The sequence below is a fragment of the Tenrec ecaudatus genome, chromosome 4, assembly GCF_050624435.1.
Source record: "Tenrec ecaudatus isolate mTenEca1 chromosome 4, mTenEca1.hap1, whole genome shotgun sequence".
In the NCBI taxonomy this organism is placed as follows: Eukaryota; Metazoa; Chordata; class Mammalia; order Afrosoricida; family Tenrecidae; genus Tenrec; species Tenrec ecaudatus.
The window spans coordinates 57,255,972-57,280,092 of record NC_134533.1 but is presented as its reverse complement, the minus strand read 5'-3'; the positions used below and the strand labels follow the sequence as shown (position 1 = coordinate 57,280,092).

Here is a 24,121-nt window from a genome sequence, read left to right as displayed (position 1 = left end):
CGTGACTATGAGAATGGCACAGGGCCGGCTGTTGTTCCATTGTTTCACAGGTTTGCCAGGAGTCGACACCTACTCAACTGCACCAAACCACCACGGTTATTTATACGTGCTGATTCTTAGCTACTACTATTCTAATTTCAAGGATGGACTTAGACATTGACAGCGTCCCTACATAATTAGCTTCTAATATAAATTATTTTTATTTACAACAGACTATCAGAAATGGCCTCACAAAGTACTCAATGGCAGTGAGTTTGAGTTTAACTAGTCAAGGCATTTAATTTGCTCCTTTCCTCAAAAGAAAATAAAAATCCAGCAAGCTGATACTACTTAGGCATCTGTTTCAAGCTTTAAATGGTGTGTTAGTCATACAATATGTTCATCTGGGGCAATAAATTTCATTTATAGTAATGAGTAGGAAGGAGGAAGAAGACCTTAACTCCTTGCTAACAAAGTAAAATACTTTACACTTCCCCTTTCATTTTCTATTTTTATTACTAAGTTTGAAGTGTCATCAAAAATACCTCTGTGCTGCTGATTATTCTAGCTTCATTTCCTTCTCAATATGATTGAGTCAGAGATTACTATCAATAATTTACAATACTACAAATTATTTTAAAATAAACCATCACTTTGTATCTCATAAGAGAATCTATTTCAAATTACTTTGTTAAGACTCAGACTCTTCAAAATGTTATCTTTAAATTGTGTTTCAAAAAAAAAAAAAGCTGTTTTTTTTTTTCCCAGCAAGAACCTAAAAGAGGGGGAATAAAAGGTGAAAAGAAACTAACTGTAGTCTGAAGTTTCAGATACGGTTCATTGTAAAAACTATTTTTTAAAAGTAAATGCATGCTTTTAAGAACTGTTTGGAAAGTTAGCCAAGTGTACATACCAATATGGTGTTGTCGTGTTGGAGAAGTAACATTTCTAATACAAGGAGTGAGCTGAGACTCTGTTCTTTCATGAGATGAATCTCGTGATCTGTCACTTGACCTTCGTCTATCTCTTGATCTCTCATGTCCTCCACTAGCACCATGCAGACTCATTTTGGTGTGGTTGACTGCTCCTTTAGTAACACGTGAGGGAGTACTGATACATTAAAAGGGGGGGGGGGGAAATAACCACAAAAGCAAAGTGTTAGATTACAAATTCCTTTAAATAAAAACGGATTAACATAAAACCACTAATATTTTGTAGCACGAAAATCAAATGCTACTTTCTAATCCTAGAGCCAAGTTTACATGCAAGTTTTACACTCTGAAATATCATGTCTTTAAAAATCACATAATTCAACTGAGAAAACCAATGCCTAGAGAGGTTAAATGACATCTAAGCATCATCAGAAGCAGCAGTTGTCACCATTATAATAAAAATCATGCAGCTCTCCTAAATATTTTTTTGATTGGGGGGAAATTTTTTCTTAAGGTCTGAAAAGCATTTACCTGAAAGAGTAAATGTTAGTAGTGACTATAAATAAAGTCAAAGAATTTTTTAAAAGTTAAAACATCTTAGGGTAAAGTAGCTAAAATGTTTTAAGTTCAGAAATTCATTCATACAATTATTTATTAAGTTACAGGTAGCACTGAGGTAGCACAATGCTGTGTTAAATGCCAATGGAAAGAGAAGCTTCCTCAAGGAGCTTATGATCCACGGGTAATGCGAAAACAAACTTATTGTAACTTTAAACACTTTTAGCTATTCCAAATATAAAAGTTCTAAATAAATCTCAACCATGTAACTATTAAATGAGTGACAGATGAGAAATGTTTGGAATCTCAGAGGAAGCTTATCACTCTACATTAGCAAGTCACAACACAACAGTCTGCCAAAGACCAAAACACCAGAGTCTGGCACAGACCAAACTCACGGCTGTAAAGCTGACTCTGACTCCTAGTGACTCTAAAAGAAACAACTGCTGCCCATTGGGTTTCATAGGCTGTAAATCTTTACAGAAGCAGACTGCCATATCTTCCTTCTGAAGATGCCAACCTTTCAGTGAATAGGTCCATTTTGCCACCAGGGGCTCCTAACAAATAGATGTAAATTTCAATAGCCAAAATACATTGACAAAAATGAGAGGGCCAGAGCTAAGGCAATTTGAAAATATACCATCTTAGCATACACTCTGCTGGTTCCTGGCTTAAAAATGAAGGCTTTTAGCAAAATGAGAAAAATAGTTTTCTTATTTGCTAAGGTTAATGTGAGAGTTAAATGAGCTTAATAAGTAAAATGATCACATATATATTATATATAAAACCTGGCACAATAGAAACACCCATTAAATGTCCATTTATAAGTTATGACTGATGAAAATATTAAAGCTCGAAATTACATGACTTGCTCAGGATCACACAGTATTTTGTGACTAGTCCCACTAGAACTTACATGTTTTGGGTTATTCCAGAGCTCCAGTTGATGACATTATAAGGCTCTACTTCTTCAAAAATCACACTAGTTAAAATTTAATTTTGATATTTCAGAAATTATCTCCTTTGTTGGCATATTAACTATAATGTTTTGGGGTTTTTTTTAGTGGTATCTTTCATAAGAAAATCACTCACTACTTTATTAAAACAGACTTCAAAGACAAAAGATAGAGGTGACACTGTACCCTGAAAGCTAATTCTAGGGAAATAAAGCTAAACTATAATCAGCCTTGGTAGTGCTGTCAGGTGTTAGGCTGCTAACAGCAAGGTCATCAGTTCAAATCCACAAGCTACTCCGTGGGATAAAGACGCAGCTGTCTGCTTCCTGAAAGATGCACAACTCTGGAAACTACTATATAAAGTCACTATGGGTTAAAATAGACTCAATGACAGTGAATTTGGATCAAGTTTTATCAGTCATTTTGTCTTATAATCCTACTACAGGGAGAAAAAAAATCCTACTTCTACTGTTTTTCTGGGGAGTGAGGTAGTCATAGGTTTGTACCGTTGGAACATAAACCCATTGTCACAGAGTCTATTCACATTCATTTTAGAAAGGAGAACTGCTGCAAAGCATATTTGGTCTGTAATCTTTATGGAAGCAGATTGTCAGGTCTTTCTTCCACGGTGTCACTAGGTGGGTTCAAACTATCAACATTTAGGATTACTACCCCAAATCCAAATCGACTGACAGCTAGTCTATGCTGACTCCTAGCAATATAAGGTTTCCAAAACTATAAATATTTACAGGAACAAATGATGGGTTCTAACTGCTGACCTAATTTGTGTCACCCAGGGACTTATTCTTCCACAATGATAAAGAACAAACCAAAGAGCCCTACCATGTTCATGTTAAAAATCTTAAAAAGTAAGAACAAGGGCATTCTGACTCATTTCCTGAAACTGAAAAAAAAAATTCCATACAAACAAAATGAAGATTATATAGAGAAAAAATTAATTTCTTAAATTATTCTAGCTGCCAAATTTGAATCATCTTCAATTATAAGAAAGCACATTTTCTAAATGTGAAATGAACTGATATTTTAACATCAAGTGTAAACACAATTATAAATAAGGCAAATGCAAGCTACATGTTTCCTTGAAATAAAAGCCAGTCAGACTGATAAAGTGAAAAAGCATTTGGACAAGACAGCTCTACAAGTAAAAGATCAGACGCACGAAGCTTCCTGGTGAGGTGTTGGCTTCATTCTAAAGTTCCCAGGCTTTAAGTAAGTCCAAAACACACCTCCAGCTTTTAATCCTCAAATGGAATGTACCTTGAGCCAGAATTAAAAATCAGATGTTACGGAAAATTAATTTTACCCTACACTATCTAATTAAATAATTTTATATCGGGAAAGCACTATTAAGGTGAAAGCAATTAATATGCTAAACGAAAATGAGGACATGAAAACTAAATGGGGACAACTCTATTTCATGGTGCGTTTCGTTTGAGATACACAAATTGAGGACAGGAACAGAAATGGAACTTCACTAACTGCTTCCAGCCAAGATGGGAGAAACAAGGACTAAATTACTCTCTTGCTTGAAACAACCAGAAGAAAAAACTTGACAAGCAATATAAGAAACAATGGTTTGCAAGGCACCATGCACATCAGGTAAGAAAGCCAAGTGATCCCGTAAGCATGGAAAACCAAGTAAGATGACCCAAATTACTATCCTGAGACTTCAGAACACACATAAGGAAGAGATCTGTAGTCAGAATCCCACAGACCGAGTTACAGACACAGAGTTAAGAGGTTGGGGACAACTGTTTGGGGGAAAAGTACCAATGAAGAGACAGCAGCACAGAAGAAAACACAGATCTACAGAGAATTCTCTGTGAACTTTGAACTAAGTACAAATAAACCAGCACACGCATGTGAGGCAATTACAGAAGGCTGAAAAACAAAGCAACTCAAGGAACAGAGAAAATGGCATCCAGCACTCTACTGTCCCAGGAATTAGTGCTTGGTCCAACCAATCAAACTATAAAACCTCAAATCCGTATGTCATTAGGGCGAAAATCAGAAGGGTCTTAACTTCACTTTTCAAATTTTAAAACATCCAACAGGATCAAATTGTTTCCAAGTAATTGAACTAAATCTCAAAACAAAATTCAAGATTAATAAGCATATAAAATTATCCAGTAACCTACACAAGGTTAAACAAAATTATCAGACATGAATAGAAATATATTAGTAATAAGATCAATAAAAATCAACCCCAAACTAACACAAAAGTCAGTAGATGGAATGAAAAAATCTGTTACTCATTAAAATACTACAAACATAATTTAAGGTTTAGTTTGTTAAAAATCCAAAATGTAACAGCCCCTCCCTTGCAGTAGACATTCTTTTTTAACTTAAGTAAGAAGGAGGCAAGCAGCAATGGAGCTGGGGAGAGTGGGGGGGGGGGGGGCCGGCGGCACATGACCACTAGTCTGAGAGCCCCAGAAGAAATGTAAAAATCAACTGAGGGTCTGATAATCCTCTGGGGAAATGTAGGTTGTTTTCCTGTGATGCCAGCTCACATTGTTTGGAATCCTGATCATTGTAAAAACTGTTCATTGTCTCCTGGGACTATAGCAAAGCCTGGTTTTTGTCACACAGTTTACAGTGTATCACATGCTTAATTTTCACCGAATCTCCTAAGCAGTTTGGAGGTAGCAAACTGCACTGTTTCCTTAGGTCAAACACTTAGATTTCTTGAATCAACCTGGTCTATGTCTTTGGCTGAAACAGTGACTGGCAAGAAAGATCTTTTGTTTCTCAGCAACAGTGTTAGGATTAGAGACAAGGTCATTAAAACAGTTACTGTAGCAGCATTACTTCAAAAGTTGTTACAGAGAGAGAAGCTTGCAAGCTGTAACCCAAACTTCCACAGGTGAAAATGAAAATATCTGAGATGAAAAATATACTGAGTGGATGTGAGACTGGGCATTAAGGAGAAAATATTAGTTATATTAATAATATTGGTAATACAGAAAACAGAATATAAAAAAGAACTCAAGCTAGCCTAAGTAGGCAGTCATTAAACTTCAAGTAGCTTAATACAGGTCAAAATGGAGTCAATGAAGCATAAGAAACAGAGGAGGGAAGGAAATATTAAGTTTAGAAGGGGAAAAAGTAGGAGGACCTGATGCCAGGGGCTTAAGTGGAGAGCAAATGTTTTGAGAATGATGAAGGCAATGAATGTACAGATGTGGTTTACACAACTGATGTATGTCTGGATTGTGATGAGTTGTATGAGCCCCTAATAAAACGATTTAAAAAAAGGAAAAGGGGAGAAGTGGAAGTACACAGTAGCAAGGCTCTGATACTAATGTGAAATGGTATGTTACTTTAAGGTAGCTAGCGGGAAATTAAAGATACAGTCTATACACCTTAAACCACTACATTATGAAACCAAAGAGTAATAATCATTAAGCCAAGAATGGGCATACAATGAAATCTTTAATCCTAAAAGAGGTACAAAGTAACAAGCTGATTCTAAAATTACTATGGAAATGCAAAAGACTTAGAATAGTTCAATCGACTTTTTAAAAAGAATTGAGGTGGAAGAGAAACAATCTGATTTCAAGATACTATAAAGTTATCATAAAGAACATAGTGGTATCATGTTAGGAAAGTAGGTGGGCAAAGTCAAAAAAGTATTGCTACAAAATCATGGGAACTTTTGTTAAATAAAGATATCAAAGTATGAAGTTATTGTTCTTGATATATCTTTCATCATGGGTCATAGACTTCTGAAGGCAGCATAACCATCTCAGCAGCCTCTACCTAAAGAATCCTACGCTGTTCACTTCAGACACCAAAATAGTGACTTTGGCACCCTAAGGGATGTAAACAGTGTTCCCTTCTAGTGTTGAATTTTAGGGACGAAAAGAAGTCTGATTGGGCAGTAGCAATCAAAGCTGTAGAGTGGATAGGGTAAGGTTACCCAACAAAATTCTCATAGAACAGCCCCTTAGTCAAAGTATAAGCAGATACATTGTTGTGATAAAAAAAAATCTGTAACATGCTGTTTCTGGCCTTCTTCTAATCTAATTTTGCTTTTTATTAAAGTTTCTTAATAAAAAACCTGTGACTGTCCTGTGTCCTTCAAGAAAATCTATCAAGGTTACCCCACTGGAGTTCCAAAAAATAGTCAGTGATCTGACCTCTCTAACTTGAACTGAAGTAGCCCGGCAAATTCCAGTAGAAGCCACTATTTTCATTAGATCTCTCTCTCTCTCTCTCTCTCTCTCTCTCTCTCTCTCTCTCTCTCTCTCTCTCTCTCTCTCTCTCTCATACAAAAGAGCTTCAAAGGGTTCATGGAAAAATTCTTATCTTTTCACTTAATTTATCCATGAACTTTTGCACCCTCTTTAGTGACACAGCTTCCAACATCAAAGGAACAGGCAAGCCATCAAAATACAATAAGCTGACAGATAGGTGGAGGAATGGAATATTACTCAGCTTAAAAGGTGAATGAAGTATTAATACACATTACAGCATGGATCAATCTCCAATTTTTAATTACTACAAGACTTTTCAATGGCAGTTCCTACCCACTAAAGATAAATTTAAGGGTCTCTAATTTTATCTAGTGAAACAACCGACTCCTACAGGGGAAAAATTATAACACTGAAGGAATATCAACAATTTTAAAATTCCAATAGTCCTGTGCCATTTAAAACAAGAGTCCAGCCATTCTCACTAAAAGATAAACTGTGGGACTGTCAGTCACTGAGCTGAATACCACTAACGCTGTAAGAAAGGAAACTACTGCCACAGCAACAATGTGGCCAGATCTCAAGGGCATTATCCGCAAGGAAAAAAGCAAAAGCAAAACTCAGATTTTTACAGTTTATATGCTACATGATACCTTTGCAGAAATTTCTAAAAGGTAACCAGAAGAGATGAAAGAAAAAATTGGGAATATATTCAAAAACAGAGAACAAAGAAATAGAAATGAACAGAGAAAGGATCAAAAAAATCAGAAGAGACTTTCCCAAAAGCTAAATTTAACACCCAACATATTACTTTTTCACTGGTCTAGTAACTATATCAGAGAAAAAGCAAAGGTGGTCTGATAATATATTTTTTAACAAACACTCTGAGACACTTTTACTATAAAACTCACCAATAGTAATCCCAACTTAGAGGAGCCCTCCCTATAGGGCAGAGTAGGCCTGCTCTCTACAGGGCTCCCAGGGTTGAAAACCTTTAGAGCAGAGGACCCCTGTGCTCCCTGGAGCAGAGGAGCTTTCCAGCTGCCAACCTTGGGATTAGCGGCCCCACAGTGAACCCCTGGGCCACCAGGGTGCCTTGTGGTTTTTTACCCCAAGTCAGTCACATATTGTTCTTTTCATCTCCAGTTCTAAAATCTTGTGTTTCAAAAACCCAAATCCACAGCCATGCAGTTGATTCCCACTGGCGGTGATTGTTTAGGGGTTTTCAGACCCTAACACCATTGACCTTATAGTAAACAAGTCCCACGCCCTACCCACGGTAGGTGCCACCAGAGCTCCTTTTAGAAGCCAGACATACACTCTTCCATCTTTTAGCCCCTCCTGCACTCTCTTAAACTCGTTAAAGACCACAAATAATACCAAAATTCTCAGATTTTATAGAAAGTTCCTTTATTAACCATAAGATGTTTCAACATGGCCAAATGTAATTCACTTAACTATATGCATTCGTATCTACACTTTTTTAATGTCTTAGCTAGCAATGTTTGTTTCACTGTCACTGTTTTCAGTGGTGACAGTGGCAACGGCAGACAGTGGCTTGCTCTTCCTTCAACAAAGAAGCTCAAAATAAGAGCTGAGCATCCCCCCTATGGCCATGCGCTGCTGTTTGACGTTCCTCCAGCACCTTCTTGCTTTATATGTAATAGTAGAAATTTTTTTCGTTAGTTTTACATTTTTTTAAAGCCTCACCTCACGTATCCTCATTTTATTGACTCTTAAAACAATTTATGTTCTATATTTTACTACGGTAATCTTATTTGCTTTATTTTAAAAATAATGTACATAAACAAGTTTAAAGAGTTCACTGGGTAATCATATTGTCAGACAAACACAAAAATTACATTATTTAACTACTTAAGAGTCCTCCTTTTTGACAGAAATGTATTGTGGGATCATGCTGATCATTTCTCTGACCAAGAAGAACTGAGGTTCATAAAATAAATTATGATACAGCCTTTAAAAATTATGTTATAGAATACTAAGTCATAAGACACCACAGGATAGATAATAGTAAATTATAGTATTATCCCAAAATTTAATTGTAAAGAGAGCTTCAAAGTTTGTGGAAAATTATCTTTAAATTCTATTTTTCACAAATCTAATTAAGTCCCCTCATATATGTTTGATTTTATAAATCACACAGGTGAGAAAAGGTTACTGTATATACTATATACTAAATTATTTAAAATACAACTCTTTGGTAAATAACATTTTAATTATTTTCTATATGCTTTAGGTATCTACTAAATTGTATGTACTATAGATATTGCTTTTGCAATAAGGCAGGCTTTACCCTAAGGGATAAGGAGAACCAGGGGGGGAAAGTGTTCTATAAAGTAAATGGTAAAAACATCTAGCTTAAGATTCTTCTTTTATAACTGTACTATTATAATAGAAAAGCATTTTATGGACACCCAAACCACAAAAGTCAATACAAGATACTACTAGTTTAACTAAATAAATAAGTCGTGACAGTTGTTAAGATGTCCATTCACTCTTTTAAGAATTAAATAGGGAAACCACCACAAGAATGTAATTACAGTTCAAGAGAAGGATAGGATAAACTATACAAACTTTAAAATTAAAATCATTGTAAAGTGTTGTATACTCTCCAAGTCCCTAAAAAATGCAATTAGTAGAGCAAAAGTAATGAAAACGGACAAGAAAAAACCACACGTCAAAATGTTTGAAGTTGTGCTAAAATGTCCTAAGAGAGTAAGTAATGTCTCTTACTGGTTAAGACGCAAAACCTCACAGCAAGAAAAATTACTTTTATTTCGATTTAGCTGATAAAATCAATTTTCACTAAAATCAAAACTTAACTCTGCTTTAGTTTCAATATTTAAATCATTTATTTAGATCTTCTAAAAGAATAGAAAGTCATTTCAACCTATTAGACATTTATCATTCAAAAATATTCAGTCCTATGAAATACTATTACCATGTATATGTGATACAACTGATCAATAATTCAGTTAAAAGTAAAACTATATACAGCTCCCTTAGGGAATTATCGCAAACGTTTCATTTATCTCGGATTTTCACTTTCAAATATTTAAAATATCCCAATTCATTTTTCTTTGAAATAAAATTTTTATGATCTTCATTAAAAAACAAAAGCAAATATAAGGCATTCTCAAATTACATTAATATTCTATTAGGCCTTAAAAACAAAGCATCATAGTCATGAAAAGAATAAAGGCACACTTTATTTTAAATAGTTTACCATTAAACTATCAGCAGATATAATGATCTTTCACATCCTGAAATATAAAATGATCATAATATCACAAAAGCCAAACATCTCTCATATCTATATATATAAAATCATAAGAGATAGCATATTATAATAAATGAATACACACCTTCCTTTAGTATTTGCCAAGGTAGGAAAACAAAAACAAGAAAAAAAATTTGAAATCAGAGTAGAAAAGGACTCTGCTTTTTCAAACAATGCGGCACTGAAAGCCAGGTCAGCATCCTTGGGCATTACTAGGAAACTTTAGCACATCTGATATTTCCATTATCTTCCAGAGTCCTCTAAACAGTCATAAAATGTCCCAATCTCCTCTACCTCACCTGTCCAGAGACTTCCTTTAAGCTTTCCTCCCTTTACTGTATAATGATGCTCTTTGCAGTTATTTAGGCTTTATACATTCAAAGATACAACCCCCTCTCTATATTAATTCAGTTCATTTTCTCAGACACTGACTCAGCCGTGGGCTGTGCAGCACTGACGTTTCTAGCCAAACAGCATCGTGTGAGCCATGATCAGCCCATTTCTCCATTTCTGAGCACTGATTGGATATTGTAATTGATAGACAGGTCAAAGAAAACTCAGGGGATGAGGGCTTAGAGATATATTGCCAAATGCCATCTGTAAAGCTAATTCTAGATCTGCCAGCTTGCCAGGTTTTAAAAAACTCAGATACAGCTAACTGTTTTTTTTCCTTCCATTATCTTACGGTGTACCCATCGGACAGCAAGATTTCTCTTTAAAACCAAAGAGAAAATATCATTTGTAACTTTAAGAATACACCCAAGAATTGTTCTTTAAAGCAACCGAACTTTTTGATTTATAACTGCTGCTGAACTACGGAGTGACTTAAAAAGGAACTTAAAAAGCTTGGTCTTCATGCAGTCTTTGAAGAAAGGAGCATGCGTATTTCCATGTGGGAGTGAAACCTTGCCGCAAAGTCTGATACTGAATGTATGATACATTTATCTTTAGCAACCTGAGCAGTTCTGGGTTTTATATAGTCACATACAATCTAATTCTCAAATATCCCAGAGAATTGAGCACAGGATTAACATAGGCATCACAATATTAATCATACAGAAAACTTTCCTTTCCATTGATAAATAGCAAAAAATTCCTCATCTATAATTAAAAGTTGTCACAATTCCAGCCAACTACATTCATTGCTATCAAAATGGCTTCTAATATTGTCAGCAGGCTATCAGACCTCTTTACACATGTATTAACTATGCAATAACATAGACAGTTCAGTAAAGGGACCATACCAAAACCAAACTCACTGGCCAATCTGAAATCCCTTAATTTCAAGTTAACTTTTCTAAGTTTATTGTCTTTTATATCACACAGTACTGTACATAACAAATCTACATTCAAAATAAAAGTTTACAAAAGAAAGTAACTTAAAGTTGTATTAGATAAAATAGAAAGTATGTTGTCCACCAAATCCTCAAAATTCCAATGATATAATAAATAGTAACTATTATTGTTACTTTTGCAAATAAAGAAATATGGTTTAATCTCTGCCAGCAAGGAAAGGAGAAAAAAATGAATTAAAAGGCTGGAAGCAAGCTATTTCAAACAGAGTAAACAAGCAAACAGATTTGAGTAAAACAACTTTGGGATTATCTTCAAAAGTCAAAACAATAAAGAAAGGGATGCTTACTTCTTTCCTTCTTTCAAATTTAAATTCCCAATTTTGATTTTGGTAGTAAAGTACCCAGTTTAAAAACTATTCATCCTCTGCCACATAGACATATTTCTGGTTCTAGCTAAAGAGTTATAAGTACATACCTGCTGGAGCTTTTTGAGAAATATTATCCTCTGGTACAAAGGAGGCTTGTTTACAACCCCCTCTTGTCTTAAAAAGATGGTCACGAGGCTGGAACTTCTGTAGTCATATGTGTTCATGAAGGAAAAACTAAAAGAACCACAGAATCTTTGGGCCTGACCCCTTAAGCTACTCCACATACAAGAGTCAATACCGATCTCTGGACTTCATATGTACAAGAAAAGTAATGAATGCCTATCATGGGCCAGTGTTCAACCTGGTTTTCCTTTGACTCAAACATCCCTCAGTAAAATACAAACATGCAAAACAGGGGGAAAGGGTATTAAATGGATAGAAGCAGATAAAACAAAATTGGCCATGAACTGGTGACTTAAAAGCTACATGTTGAGTTTACACAGGGGTTCATTATCATATTCCATTTTTATGTGATTGAAATGTACTGTAAAGTATTCAAAATTATTGTAAAAAATAAAAAGAGAAACTCGTTTTAAAATCCCAGCTCTGCCATTTACAAGCTGGATGGCCCTGATGTTAATTAACTTTGCTTTTTCTCAACTGTCAAATGGGGATAGTAAAACTATCCACAGAGTTCCACATTCAGATTCAATTAATCTCATGAAAGTAAGTCCCTGTCAGGAATATCCTTCTCTACTAATCCTGTTATCACCCAAGGATAAGCTCAAGTACCATTTTAACCCATCAAGTTGATACTAATTCCATCTCTTAATTCTTACAGTACTATAGTTGAGAACCCTACTGTTCTCTAATGAGCCCATATGTGAATTTGAAAGCATCTCATTACTGTGTTACGACACACCTAACTCTGTCTCTAAACTGAAGACAGGTCTTCAATAATATTTGCTGATGGTTACATTTTTAAAAGCCCTCAGAAGATTAATTACTATCTTAACTAAAATATGATTTTTTTAAAGTTGAACTTTAAGAGTTATATGTTCCAAAGCATATAAGGAGACAAGAGGTCCCCGAAGTAAACAATTCTTTAATTAGATTTTCCACAAGTGACGGTGAAAAGAAATTCACTCAAAATATTTCCTTCTTTGCATTAAAAAGAAAGAAAATGTATTGTTTGGTATTTACAATAAGACCTGCAAAAGTTGGAAACTGTATAAGAGAAGGAAAACTCAAATATTATCCACTAATGGAGAGCAACAGTCATTAAAAAAGAGAGAGTTAAACAGTACCCTGTCAAAGGCAGAAAACTTGCAAGACCAAGAAAAACTCTCACAGGTTTCAATGTATCTTCTATTTCTCTATTAATGTTTTTACTCAAATGGCCCTACATGTTTGTGGTGCAGTGAATTACTTGGTATAGTCCTTCTAGTCATAGTGGTTATGACTCCCACCAAACAGCCTGAGAAGCCAAAAACCAAACTCACTGCCATCCAGTCAATACTGACTCATGGTGAACCCACTGTGGGGTTCCGAGAATGTAACTGTAGAAAACCCAGTCATTCTGCAGCACTTATCGGTGGTTTCAAAGTGCCAACCATACAGATTGCAGACCACAATGCTATCAGGGATCCTAATGGACTGAGTAGGGGTATGCAAATATGTGGTGTTTGTGGCCCATCAAGTGGATGGAATAGCTTACTAATAATGTAAATGGTTTGCAGCCTTGTAAATAAGGTATACAGAACTCTAATGTGGGGACTGATCAGTTGTGTCATCTGGTAGGTTTAAAATAAGCCATCTCAGAAGCAGAATACGGAAATCTCACTATCAAGAGGAAAGAAATGCCAAAAATGGAGCATGTCCTTTGGATCCCTAGATCCGTACACTGAATCAGGGAGCTGAAATATCAGAGAAGCAGCAGGAGAAGCAACAACACCAAAAGCACAAGGCAGAGTACTGGGCTTCCTAGTGCACAAATAAGAAAGCTGAGTGGCTTTGAATAAGACTGCTTGCATGGGGCACTAACCCTCCCAATGGAAGGATATTGTTTACATCTCCACAGGCAAAGAGGGACCCGACCTGATCCCACCACACTGAGGCAAAGCACTGGGGGAGTTCAGCGGAACAGCAAGGGAATGGAGCGGCAACATCGCCAGCGAATGCTGAAAGTGGACTTTGGGGCCAGGGCATGGTGCCCCAACAGACTGGACTGTAAAACACTCCTAAAGGTCGACAAACGATCCTTGAATTAATTACAAGCTTTTTTTTCTTGATGTGTTTTGTTTTGTTCTTTGTTAGTGGTTTGTTGTTTTGTTGTATACTGTTGCTTTGCTTTGCTCTGTCTTGTTTTTGTGCGTGTTATCTCCCAAGGTCTGTCTAAATAAGATAGGCTGGATGAACTATCTGGAGGAAAGACAACGGACCGACAGTTCCTGGGGGGGAACATGGGACAGGGGGAGGTGGGGGTTAAGGAAGTAGTGTTAACAAACTCAGGGACAAGGGATCCAAATTGGTGGTGAGGTGGGTGTGGCAGGCCTGGTAGGGAATGATCAAGGGTAAGGTAATGAAGAGGTATAGCTGAAACCCAGGTGGGGACGGAGCATGATAGTGGGACAGGAGGAAAGTCAAGGGAAATAAAGGAAGGAGCTAGGAGGCAAAGGGCATTTATAGAGGTCTAGACAAAGACATGTACATATGCAAATATATATATATATGAGGATGGGGAAATAGATCTATGTGCCTATATTTATAAGTTTAGTATTAAGGTGGCAGAAGGACCTTGTGCCTCTACTCAAGTACTCTCTCAATGCATGAATACTTTCTTCTATTAAGTTGGCATTCTATGATGCTCACCATCTGACACAACTGCTGAAGACAAAGTGGGTGAACAAGCAAATGTGGTGAAGAAAGCTGATGGTGCCGGGCTATCAAAAGAGATAGCGTGTGGGGTCTTAAAGGCTTGAAGGTAAACAAGTGGCCATCTAGCTCAGAAGCAACAAAGCCCACATGGAAGAGCACACCAGCATGTGTGATCACATGGCTCTGAAGGATCAGTTATCAGGCATCAAAGAAAAATATATCATTGGGTCCACACCTCCATGATACGATCGCCAAGGACAAACAGGTGCACAAGCAAATGTGGCGAAGAAAGCTGATGGTGCCCGGCTATCAAAAGAGATAGTGTCTCGGGTCTTAAAGGCTTGAAGGTAAAACAAGTGGCCATCTAGCTCAGAAGCAACAAAAAAGCCCACATGGAACAAGCACACCAGCTTTTGCAATCACGAGGTGTCAAAGGGATCAGGTATAAGGCATCATCAGGAAGAAAAAAAAAATCTTACCATAGTGAATGAAGGGGAAGTACAAAGTGGAGACCCAAAGCCCATTTGTCAGCCCCTGGAGATCCCCTTGCAGAGGGGTCTAGGGGAGGAGATGAGTCAGAGTGCGATGTAGCACCGATGAAGAATACAGCTTTCCTCCAGTTCCTAAATGCTTCTTCCCCCCACAATTACCATGATCCGAATTCTACCTTGCAAGTCTGGATAGAGCAGAGGATGTACACTGGTGCAGATAGGAGCTGGAGGCACAGGGAATCCAGGGTGGATGATACTTTCAGGACCAGGGGTGTGAGGGGCAATACTAGGAGGGTAGAGGGAGAGTGGGTTGGAAAGAGGGAACCGATTACAAGGATCTACATGTGACCTCCTCCCTGGGGGACGGACAACAGAAAAAGGGGTGAATGGAGATGACGGACAGGGCAAGATATGACAAAATAATTATTTATAAATTATCAAGGGCTCATGGGGGAGGGAGGAGCTGGGAGGGTGGGGGGAAAAAAAGAGGACCTGATGCAAAGGGCTTAAGTGGAGAGCAAATGCTTTGAAAATAATGAGGGTAAAGGACGTACAGATGTGCTTTACACAATTGATTTATGTATGGATTATGATAAGAGTTGTATGAGTCCCTAATAAAATTTTTAAAAAATAAAATCAAAATACTCTAAAATGATTATATAAAGGAGATATCAAAGAACTCATGGAAAAAAATCTGTTATCTTTCAATTTCAATTTTTCCCCCCAAATGGTTGAAGCCCCTTTGTATATATAATTACAAAGTTTATTTGTTTTTTCTATATTAATAGTAATTGTCTGCAGGTAAGAAAATATTGTAACTTTATTTCACCTGGGGTATTTTTTGTGTTTTATTTTGTGTATTTGTTTGTTTAAGTGTATAATAATGATTAAAATAAACTCTATTGCAGTAGGGAAAATAAAGAGGTTTGCTTGCAAAGCAGGGTCAGGCAGGAGCGGAGTGTCTTTTAAAAGAGCATTTAACAGTGGAGCTAAAAGAGCTCTATAATATAAACTGTGAGCAGGGCAGAGGCCCAAAGGGCTTTAAGGCTAAGAAGCTGAAGCCCATCCCCTTAGGTATGGCTAAAAAAGTGACTATGACCAAATAATTATTATCTGGAGTGCTTCTGATTGTTAATTGTACACTGTTAACTTCCCTAATAAACTCCATAACCCCGAGTATTTGCTTGTGAGTTCTAGCCAATGCAACATATATTGAACCCAAAAGAAAAGTCTAAAGTACCATGGGAGAAACAGTATCTGATTTGGTAAAGAAGGTTGGCAGGTAGAGGCATGTTTGACTTTAGCCCCATAGGAATCAGCCTTGGGCTGAGAATGAGTTTGATTCTCCGTCGTCCTTGTGAAGTCAGAAGAGGGCAAATGCTGTCCTCTCCATGGCATTTGTTCAGTACTGCTGCAGTCTACTAGAAAGCAATGCCACTAAATAGTTACTGATGCTGTAAGTATCTAAAAGAGGCATGCTATTTGTTATTAAAATGAAAGAGCAATACAAAAATACAGACATATATTCAAGTTACGGCGGACCATGTTTAGAACCATATTTTCCCCCCCAGAATGTCTTACTATGTGGTGTAATATATCCTATATGCAATATTGCAGGGCATGATGTGTTGATGTTATCATTCTCAGAGCAACCCCAAAGACAAAGATTGGACTTATAAAGACACTCATTAAAAAAAAAACAAATAAAAATTTAATTTGTGCCCGAACCAACTTATGACAACAGCATCAGACCATTGTATGCATGTAGCTTTTAAAAAGCAAAACAGTGATTTCTTTTCACCTTGTCATTATGTGATACATTATTTTACATTAGCAAAAACAGAAAGACAAAAAACAAAACCCAGAACTAAAAGATAAACTCAAAGCGCATTGCCATCAATTCAATTCTAACTCATAGCAACCCTATAGGACAAAGTAGCATTGCCTCTTTGGATTTCCCAAGCTATAAATCTTTACAGGAACAGAAAGCCTCATCTTTCTCTCATCGGTGGCTGGTGGGTGTTAACTTTGCCACTAGGGGTCCTTGTACCCTTTTAAGTGATCAAATCAAAACCAAACCAAGCCAAACTCACTGCCATCAAGTTGATTCCGATTGATAGTGACCATAGTACAAGACAAGACAGAACTGCCCCTGTAGGTTTCTGAGATTGTAGCTCTTTATGGGAGTAGAAAGCCGCATCTTTCTCCCAGAGAGTGGCTAATGGTTTCAAAGTGCTGACCTCTGGTTAAAAGCCCACTTGTAGCCACTATAGCACCAGGGATCCTCTGATCAGACCAACACCCCTTTATTCAGGAAGGGGGATAACCATCCAAGTAGTAGAGTGGAGAAACAGAAGAAGCCTCCAAGTTGAATAAGATACACACACATAAACAACAAAATAAGGTACAGACTATGAAAAAACACTCATGCCATTTGGCATGTATTTACAAATAAATAAAGTCAATTTAACATTACCATTTACAATTTTAGCACATTAAAAGTACAAAGTAAAAAAGGAATTTCTTTTAAGGAAAACTATAAAGTGCCAGGTCTTCATTTTCTAGCTATCACACAGAGCTTCCAAAGTATTCCTTTAAAATTAAAAAAGGATTAGAGTTTCATGCATGCTTTAGTTTTCTTCAATGAAGCTGACACTAGTTAGCAGTGATCAGAAGTTCACGTTCAAACCAATTAAACGTTCATTAATATCTAAGTAATACTCATAAATCAAAATCCTTCATGAAACATGCTTACATACCTGTAATATGTGAGGCTTATGAACTGTCAAAAAACACCTTAAAATATCAGATCATAAACATTCTAAGTGCAATGTTCCAAATGAATTCACAGCACAAAATGAAAGCTTTCAAAATAACATATAAATGGGCTGAAACTTTTTTAACAATTTTTTTCAAACTTTAACTGAGCTAGTATAGTTCATTGCAGAAAAATTAATCTTTCTATTAGAATCAGGACAACATGATATAAATAAATTACATCATTAAAATACATGGAGACAAACACTGATGTTTTAAACTGTCATCTGTAATCTACATATACAATATTTAGAGCACTAAATCAATTCCTATTCTAGAGACTTAATTATAAGAATTACCATTTTGCCAGACTGTCAGAGTTAACACTTAAATAGTAACATTTATATATGGGATACATACACAATTTTATCATTATTTAGAAACAAAAACAAAAATATTCGGGAATAAATACAAATAAATCAGAAAATAAAAAGAAAAGATTAATTCTCCAAACATTATTTAAGAAAACTGCAAACATTCCCAGTATTATGTAAACTAACCTTTAACCTCTGGCAGGACTTGCCACAACCAAATGCAGTAAGATCATTAAAATCTGTTTTAATCAAAGTTTTGATACGTGAAATACGCATTTATTTATTTTACCTACCTGGAATGTTTATAAAGTTTACGAGGTCTACTATGCAATTTCCGATCCCAATTCTCTGGATCACTGGAGTTACTGTCATAAGGATGAAGCCGTCCTGCCATCCCACTTCAAGCTTCCTCACACTACTGTTCTGAAAGCACACATGTAGCACCCAAAACCTACATAAAAGAGTAGTGTTGGCCTTTAAATTGCTTCCATGATGGACAAAATGATCACAGAATTTTATATATTTATCTGATATTGTAGAGCATTTGAAAGTGATGAACAGACAATAAAATATTATACTACTAGTGTCACACGCTGGATGACATGTACTATATACTATGTTGTATCACTTAATTTGCTGCTGTTTTCATTGTCAGATGTTCATTTGTAGATGCTCAATGTTATGATTTATAAAGATACTGATAGTAATAAGCAATAATAAAGTTAGGTAGCCTACTTATGTCAGAAACAACTTATGGTAGAGTTGTTGGAACAGAATCAATTAAAACGTTGGGGACAACTTGCACCAGAAATCTTTTTCAGTATTTTCTTTTGTTTTTTCTACAACAGTTGCCACCTCAACAAAACAAGCTAATGCTGTGCTATTTATATTTAGTAAATATATTTATACAACTGCCACTGAGGTAACTCATGTTTTCAAACATCAATATAGCACCGAAAAGACAAAAAAGGTCCATAACATAACTGATAATTTTCATTTGGAATATATTTCTTAATTACAAAAGGAAAACTTTAAGATGTTTAGACAGCATCTCATAAGAACAAATAACAATGTTATTATTTCCTTAATAAAGTTAAAGAACTTGAACAGAAATTTAATATTTGCTGAAAAGAAAACATAAGCATAATTACTACAAAATATCATCAATTACTAATATACTTCATGTCTTTTCATTTATGAGGCTTATGACTTATTTTGACTAGTCATATGAAATAAGAAAATTCACTTAATTGCCTTACAGAAAACCTGAGCTAAGCACTTTAAAGTACCATATGTACTCAAGCATAAGCCAATCTGAGTATGAGCCGAGGCACCTAATTTTACCATGAAAACTGCATTAAAATGTACTGAAAAACATATGGTATATTTATTATCCAATTTTATCTTCACAATCATCTTTCAAGGTAGGCATCATCAAATCCCCATAAACAATCTCAATTTTAATAGTAATCCCATCAAAGGTTACAATGCCGGTAAAGGCAAACTTATGAAGATCAGTAAGAATTTCCCCTCAATCTTGAAAAAAAATGCTCAGACTTGACTATTTTTTCTGTACATAGTTGTTGGATTTGGCTCAAAGAAAAACTAAATGAACTCATCCAATTCAATGTTTCAACAAGAAAGACAATCCAATGAAAAATGGGCAGTGGACATGGACACTTCACTGAAGAACACATTCAAATGGGCAGCAAACATGAAGAAATGCTCGCTATCATTAACTATTAGGAATGCAAATCAAAACAACGAGATGCCACCTCACTTCAACCATTATAGCAAAATTTTAAAAAAACACAGAAAACAAAAAGATACTTGCGAGGGGACAGAAAGACTAGAACCCTCATACAGTGCTGGTGAGACTGTACAATGGTGCAATTGCTGTGGAAAACAGGGGGTATGGCAATTCTTTAAAAAGATGGGAATAGAAATACCATACCGTATAAGCTACAAATCCCTCTATTTGATACATATCCTAGATAAATAAGAACCCAGACAAAAACAGATAAATGTTGCAGCACTATTAACAGTAGCAAATAGAAACTTATATGTTCCCACTGGAAAAACAGATAAACTTTCTTAGAGATACAATGGAATACTTTACAATGTTAATGAGTAATATTGAATCTGAGAAACGTCTCATAGCAGAGATGGGCCTGGAGGACATTATGATGTGTGAAATTAGCCAATCAAACATGGGCAAGTATTGTATGAAACTACTATTATATAAATAGTTTCACACTAAAAGAAACATTCAATGATTACCAGGGGTATAGGAAGGGATGTCACTGGCTAGAGAAGCTAGAGTGTAACTAGTGTTAAATTGGGTGAAGGGGAAGGCAATATATAGTGACAGAGGCAGGGGAAGGCACTAGGAGGTTTGCAAGAGTTAACGTCAACAGAGGCAAATATTGTGATACACAAAAGCCTGTTAATAGCGGTGTTCTATGAACAGACGCTTGGATAGGCACACAAGCTGAACAGATCTGGGAAGGAGGATGGGATTATACCCACAGATATACAGTATATACTCGTGTATAAGCCAAGTTTTTCAGCACAAAAAAACTTATACACAGGTCAGTGGTACCCCAACGAGGTGTAACATCTCACGGGTGATTGCCATTCCTCCGCTGTTCATTCAAAGCCCTGCTGACACTGCAGGGCTTTGAATGTTTGTTTACTCACATCTGACCAATCAGAGCCATCCTATGACGTGGATGGCTACAATTCACAGAAGCACCCGTAGTGATTCACTTAATGCCTAAATGCCGGCAGCTGAACTGGTAAGGATGTGTCTGTGGCTGTGCTCCGTCTCTCCCCTCTGGTCTCTGTGTTAATTCACATCCTTCATTTCCCACCCTAGGTTTATACTCGAGTCAATCAGCTTTTCTGGTTTCCCAGGTAATAATTAGGTACCTCAGCTTATACTCGGGTCGGCTTATATTCGAGTATATACGGTATATAGGTTTAACAGAGTATCTTTACCTTTGTTACAAAATAAATCCCTGTATGAGGTACAGCATTTAGAAGCCAGTCGTAAAAGCTTCTTACAAATAGCCAATGGGGTCAGGATCATAATCTTGGGAGTCAGCCATGTCAACTGGCCTAACAGTTCACAGACACTACTGCACCCTACTTTGTGAAGAGTGTTTGCGCCTTTAAAGACCCGAGTAGCCACATAAGGAGAACTATTGGTCTCTCTGTTCAAAGGAAAGAAGAGTAATGAAAACGTATATGGAAACAATTAGCCCAATGGACAAATGGATCATGCAAACATCAGCTTTCACAATCCTGAAACTATAACTGACTACCACTACCAATTACTCTAAAAAGGATCACTTTAGATAGTCCTAAGTATAGTAAAAGGGAAATGCGGAACAAAACCCCAAATCATGAGGCTAGACTTACTAATTGGATAAAGACTGGTGGAACCTTCAAGACTATGGCCACTAGTCACCCTTCAGGTCAGCAACTGAATTCACCCATGTGCGAATAATCAACCACTTAACATCAAAAGGATAGCATAACTCAAGTACAAAGTTAAGAGGGTTAGGCAAGGAGAAATGGAAACAGAAAACAGAGGCATTAAGTGGAATAAAGTGATGCCACATAGAGAGGAGATGGCAATGAATGAGTTGAAATAAAATGTGTATGAATTGTTGAATGTAAATCTGATTAACTGTTCTGTAAACCTTTAACCAACCAGGTCAGACTGTTCATCGAGCTTTCTATTTAGAGGTTCCAAAAGGATTGTGTAACAGTGTGCAACAAAAAAGGCCTGATTTGTGGCAGACAGGGGACTGGTTTTGCCACCAAGACAATGCACGTGTTCCTGCAGCCATCTGAGTGCACTAGTTTTTGGCAAAACAAACAAACAAACCAGCATGCCTCTCTTGCCCCACGCACCTGATTCAACTGACCTCACTCCATGCAACTGCTTTACTGTTTCCAAGAATGAACAGGAACATGAAAGGACAGCAATCTGACAAAGTAGAAGAGGTGTAGGAAAAAAACGAGGGAGGTGCTGTCAGCCTTGTAAACAGAGGGGCTTGAAAAAAATGGTTCCAAGAACGGAATCGCAGATTTGACAAATGTATTAAGTGTAATGGAGATAAGGTTGTTTTGTAATAAATAAACAAAAGAAAAAAGAAAAACAAAACCTTTAACTACTTTCTCCATAGGTCATCCAGTGAGTTATTTCAGGCATTAATATTTCCCCTACAAGAACTTTTTCCTCTATCATCTTTAATTGTAAAAGACACTCTTCTGAGTATGACAGTCACAATAGCCACTGTGCAAAGAATGAGTCTTTAAAAAAATAAGAGAGAGGCAGTGACCAAAGAATCAAGCCCCCCAAAATGGATAACGTAAATTCAATTTTCCATCACTGTTACAATAGATGGCATATCTAATAGCAAGGATATACATCTTCCTAATCAATCCTATTGAGGTTAATGAGCATGTACTTTACAATAAGCCACAAAATGAGTATTCAGATGATGGCTAACAAAAAAAATCAACTGGAAAAGCATACATTTCATACATCAATAAAACGTAGATAATAGTATGAGAATTGTATATTTCCCTACGCTCTCTCCCAATGTCAAAGCATATCACAGCAAAATTCAAACAAAGGTATTTAAGGAGGAAATGCCTTATATTTTCCTTCCTCTGCTGGTATATTTTATGAATAGGATATAATTGAAAATAGTTACAAGGACAACACATAACTTTAACATAATTTGTGGTTGTTGTGTGCTCTTGAATCAATTCTGATTCACGGAAAATCTACAACAGTGAGTAGAAATGTACATAAAGTTTCCTAGGGTGCAATCTTCAAAAAACCTGTAGATTACCAGGTCTTTACTTCTGCAGAACAGATGGTTTTCCCTCACTATTCCTATTTGGTTAGTAAATGAGTGCTTAATTATCCATTGAACCACCAGAGTTAACACAAATTATATAAAGAGGCTTCAAAGCTTCTGGAAAAATGGAATTAAAAGATAATTGTTAATCATTTTACTGGGGGCTCATACAACTCTTACCACAATCCATACATACATCCACTGTCTCAAGCTCATTTGTACATATGTTGCCATCATTGTTTTCAAAGCATTTTCTTTCTACTTGAGCCCTTGGTATCAGCTCCTCATTTTTCCCCCTCCCTCCCCAAGAACCCTTGATAATTTACAATTATTATATTTCCATGTCTTGCACTGTTCCACAAACTTTAAGTAATCTTGAATATCATTTTGTGATATCGAACAATCCCTTCAGTTTCACCCATCCTCTGTGCTAAACTTAATACTGTCCAGAGAAAGGTCATTTTCTGGCTTTGGAATGAACCACATAAACTTTGCTTTTATAGGCAGATTGTTTGGTGTTTCTGTTCAGTTTTCTGGAAGCAGCCAAGAGAGATTGAGTCTTTCTTCCTAGCTTACTGTACTGACCAAACAAAAACAAAGAACTCACTTCTATCGAGTCAATGCCAACTCCCAGCTACTCTGTAAGACAGGGTAGAACTCCAAAACTTTAACTCTTTACCAGAGTAGAAAGCGCAGTCGTCCTCTTTCAGAGTGTTTCTAACTGCCGGCCTTGCTGATCACAGCCAAATGTATAACTGCTATGCCACCAGGACTCCTGATAAATTCTTATAAAAGAGGACGTGAGGGGTTGGGGGTGAGAGAACAGCAGAAAACACTTGCAGGTTATCACCATCCTTAATCATCTGGGACTAAATGAGTAACTGATGTCCACAATAGGCTTCCAAGGGCTGACAAAGAAGCATTGGAACAAGAGTTTCTTGCAGAATACCTTTCCAAAATCATGGTATATACAGGGACACTGAGGAAGCCAACATATGTGTGAAGGAAAAGATGTTGGTGCACTAAATACCTGAAAACACCTTACCTCTCATCTTGGGATAATTAACCCTTACAACTTCACTAATCCTTAAACAGAAACCTAACATGAAAAGACTAAAAAAGAGATGGCCCTCACT

General features: G+C 36.5%; 1 protein-coding gene across 6 annotated transcripts in view; it reads right to left on the bottom strand.

The window, feature by feature from the left end:
* The window catches only part of BTBD10 (BTB domain containing 10), a 75,584-nt gene that overhangs the window by 30,027 nt on the left and 21,436 nt on the right, over positions 1-24,121 (bottom strand). For 3 of the 6 annotated variants that reach the window (XM_075546032.1, XM_075546033.1, XM_075546031.1), the window contains 2 exons: positions 18,399-18,556; positions 893-1,089 (listed from right to left, as the gene is read on the bottom strand). In XM_075546032.1, coding sequence (XP_075402147.1) covers positions 893-1,089; positions 18,399-18,499 — 298 coding nt within the window. In that variant the 5' untranslated portion in view covers positions 18,500-18,556. The remainder of the gene's footprint in view (positions 1-892; positions 1,090-18,398; positions 18,557-24,121) is intronic. The other 3 variants (XM_075546036.1, XM_075546034.1, XM_075546035.1) reach the window with 1 other exon arrangement.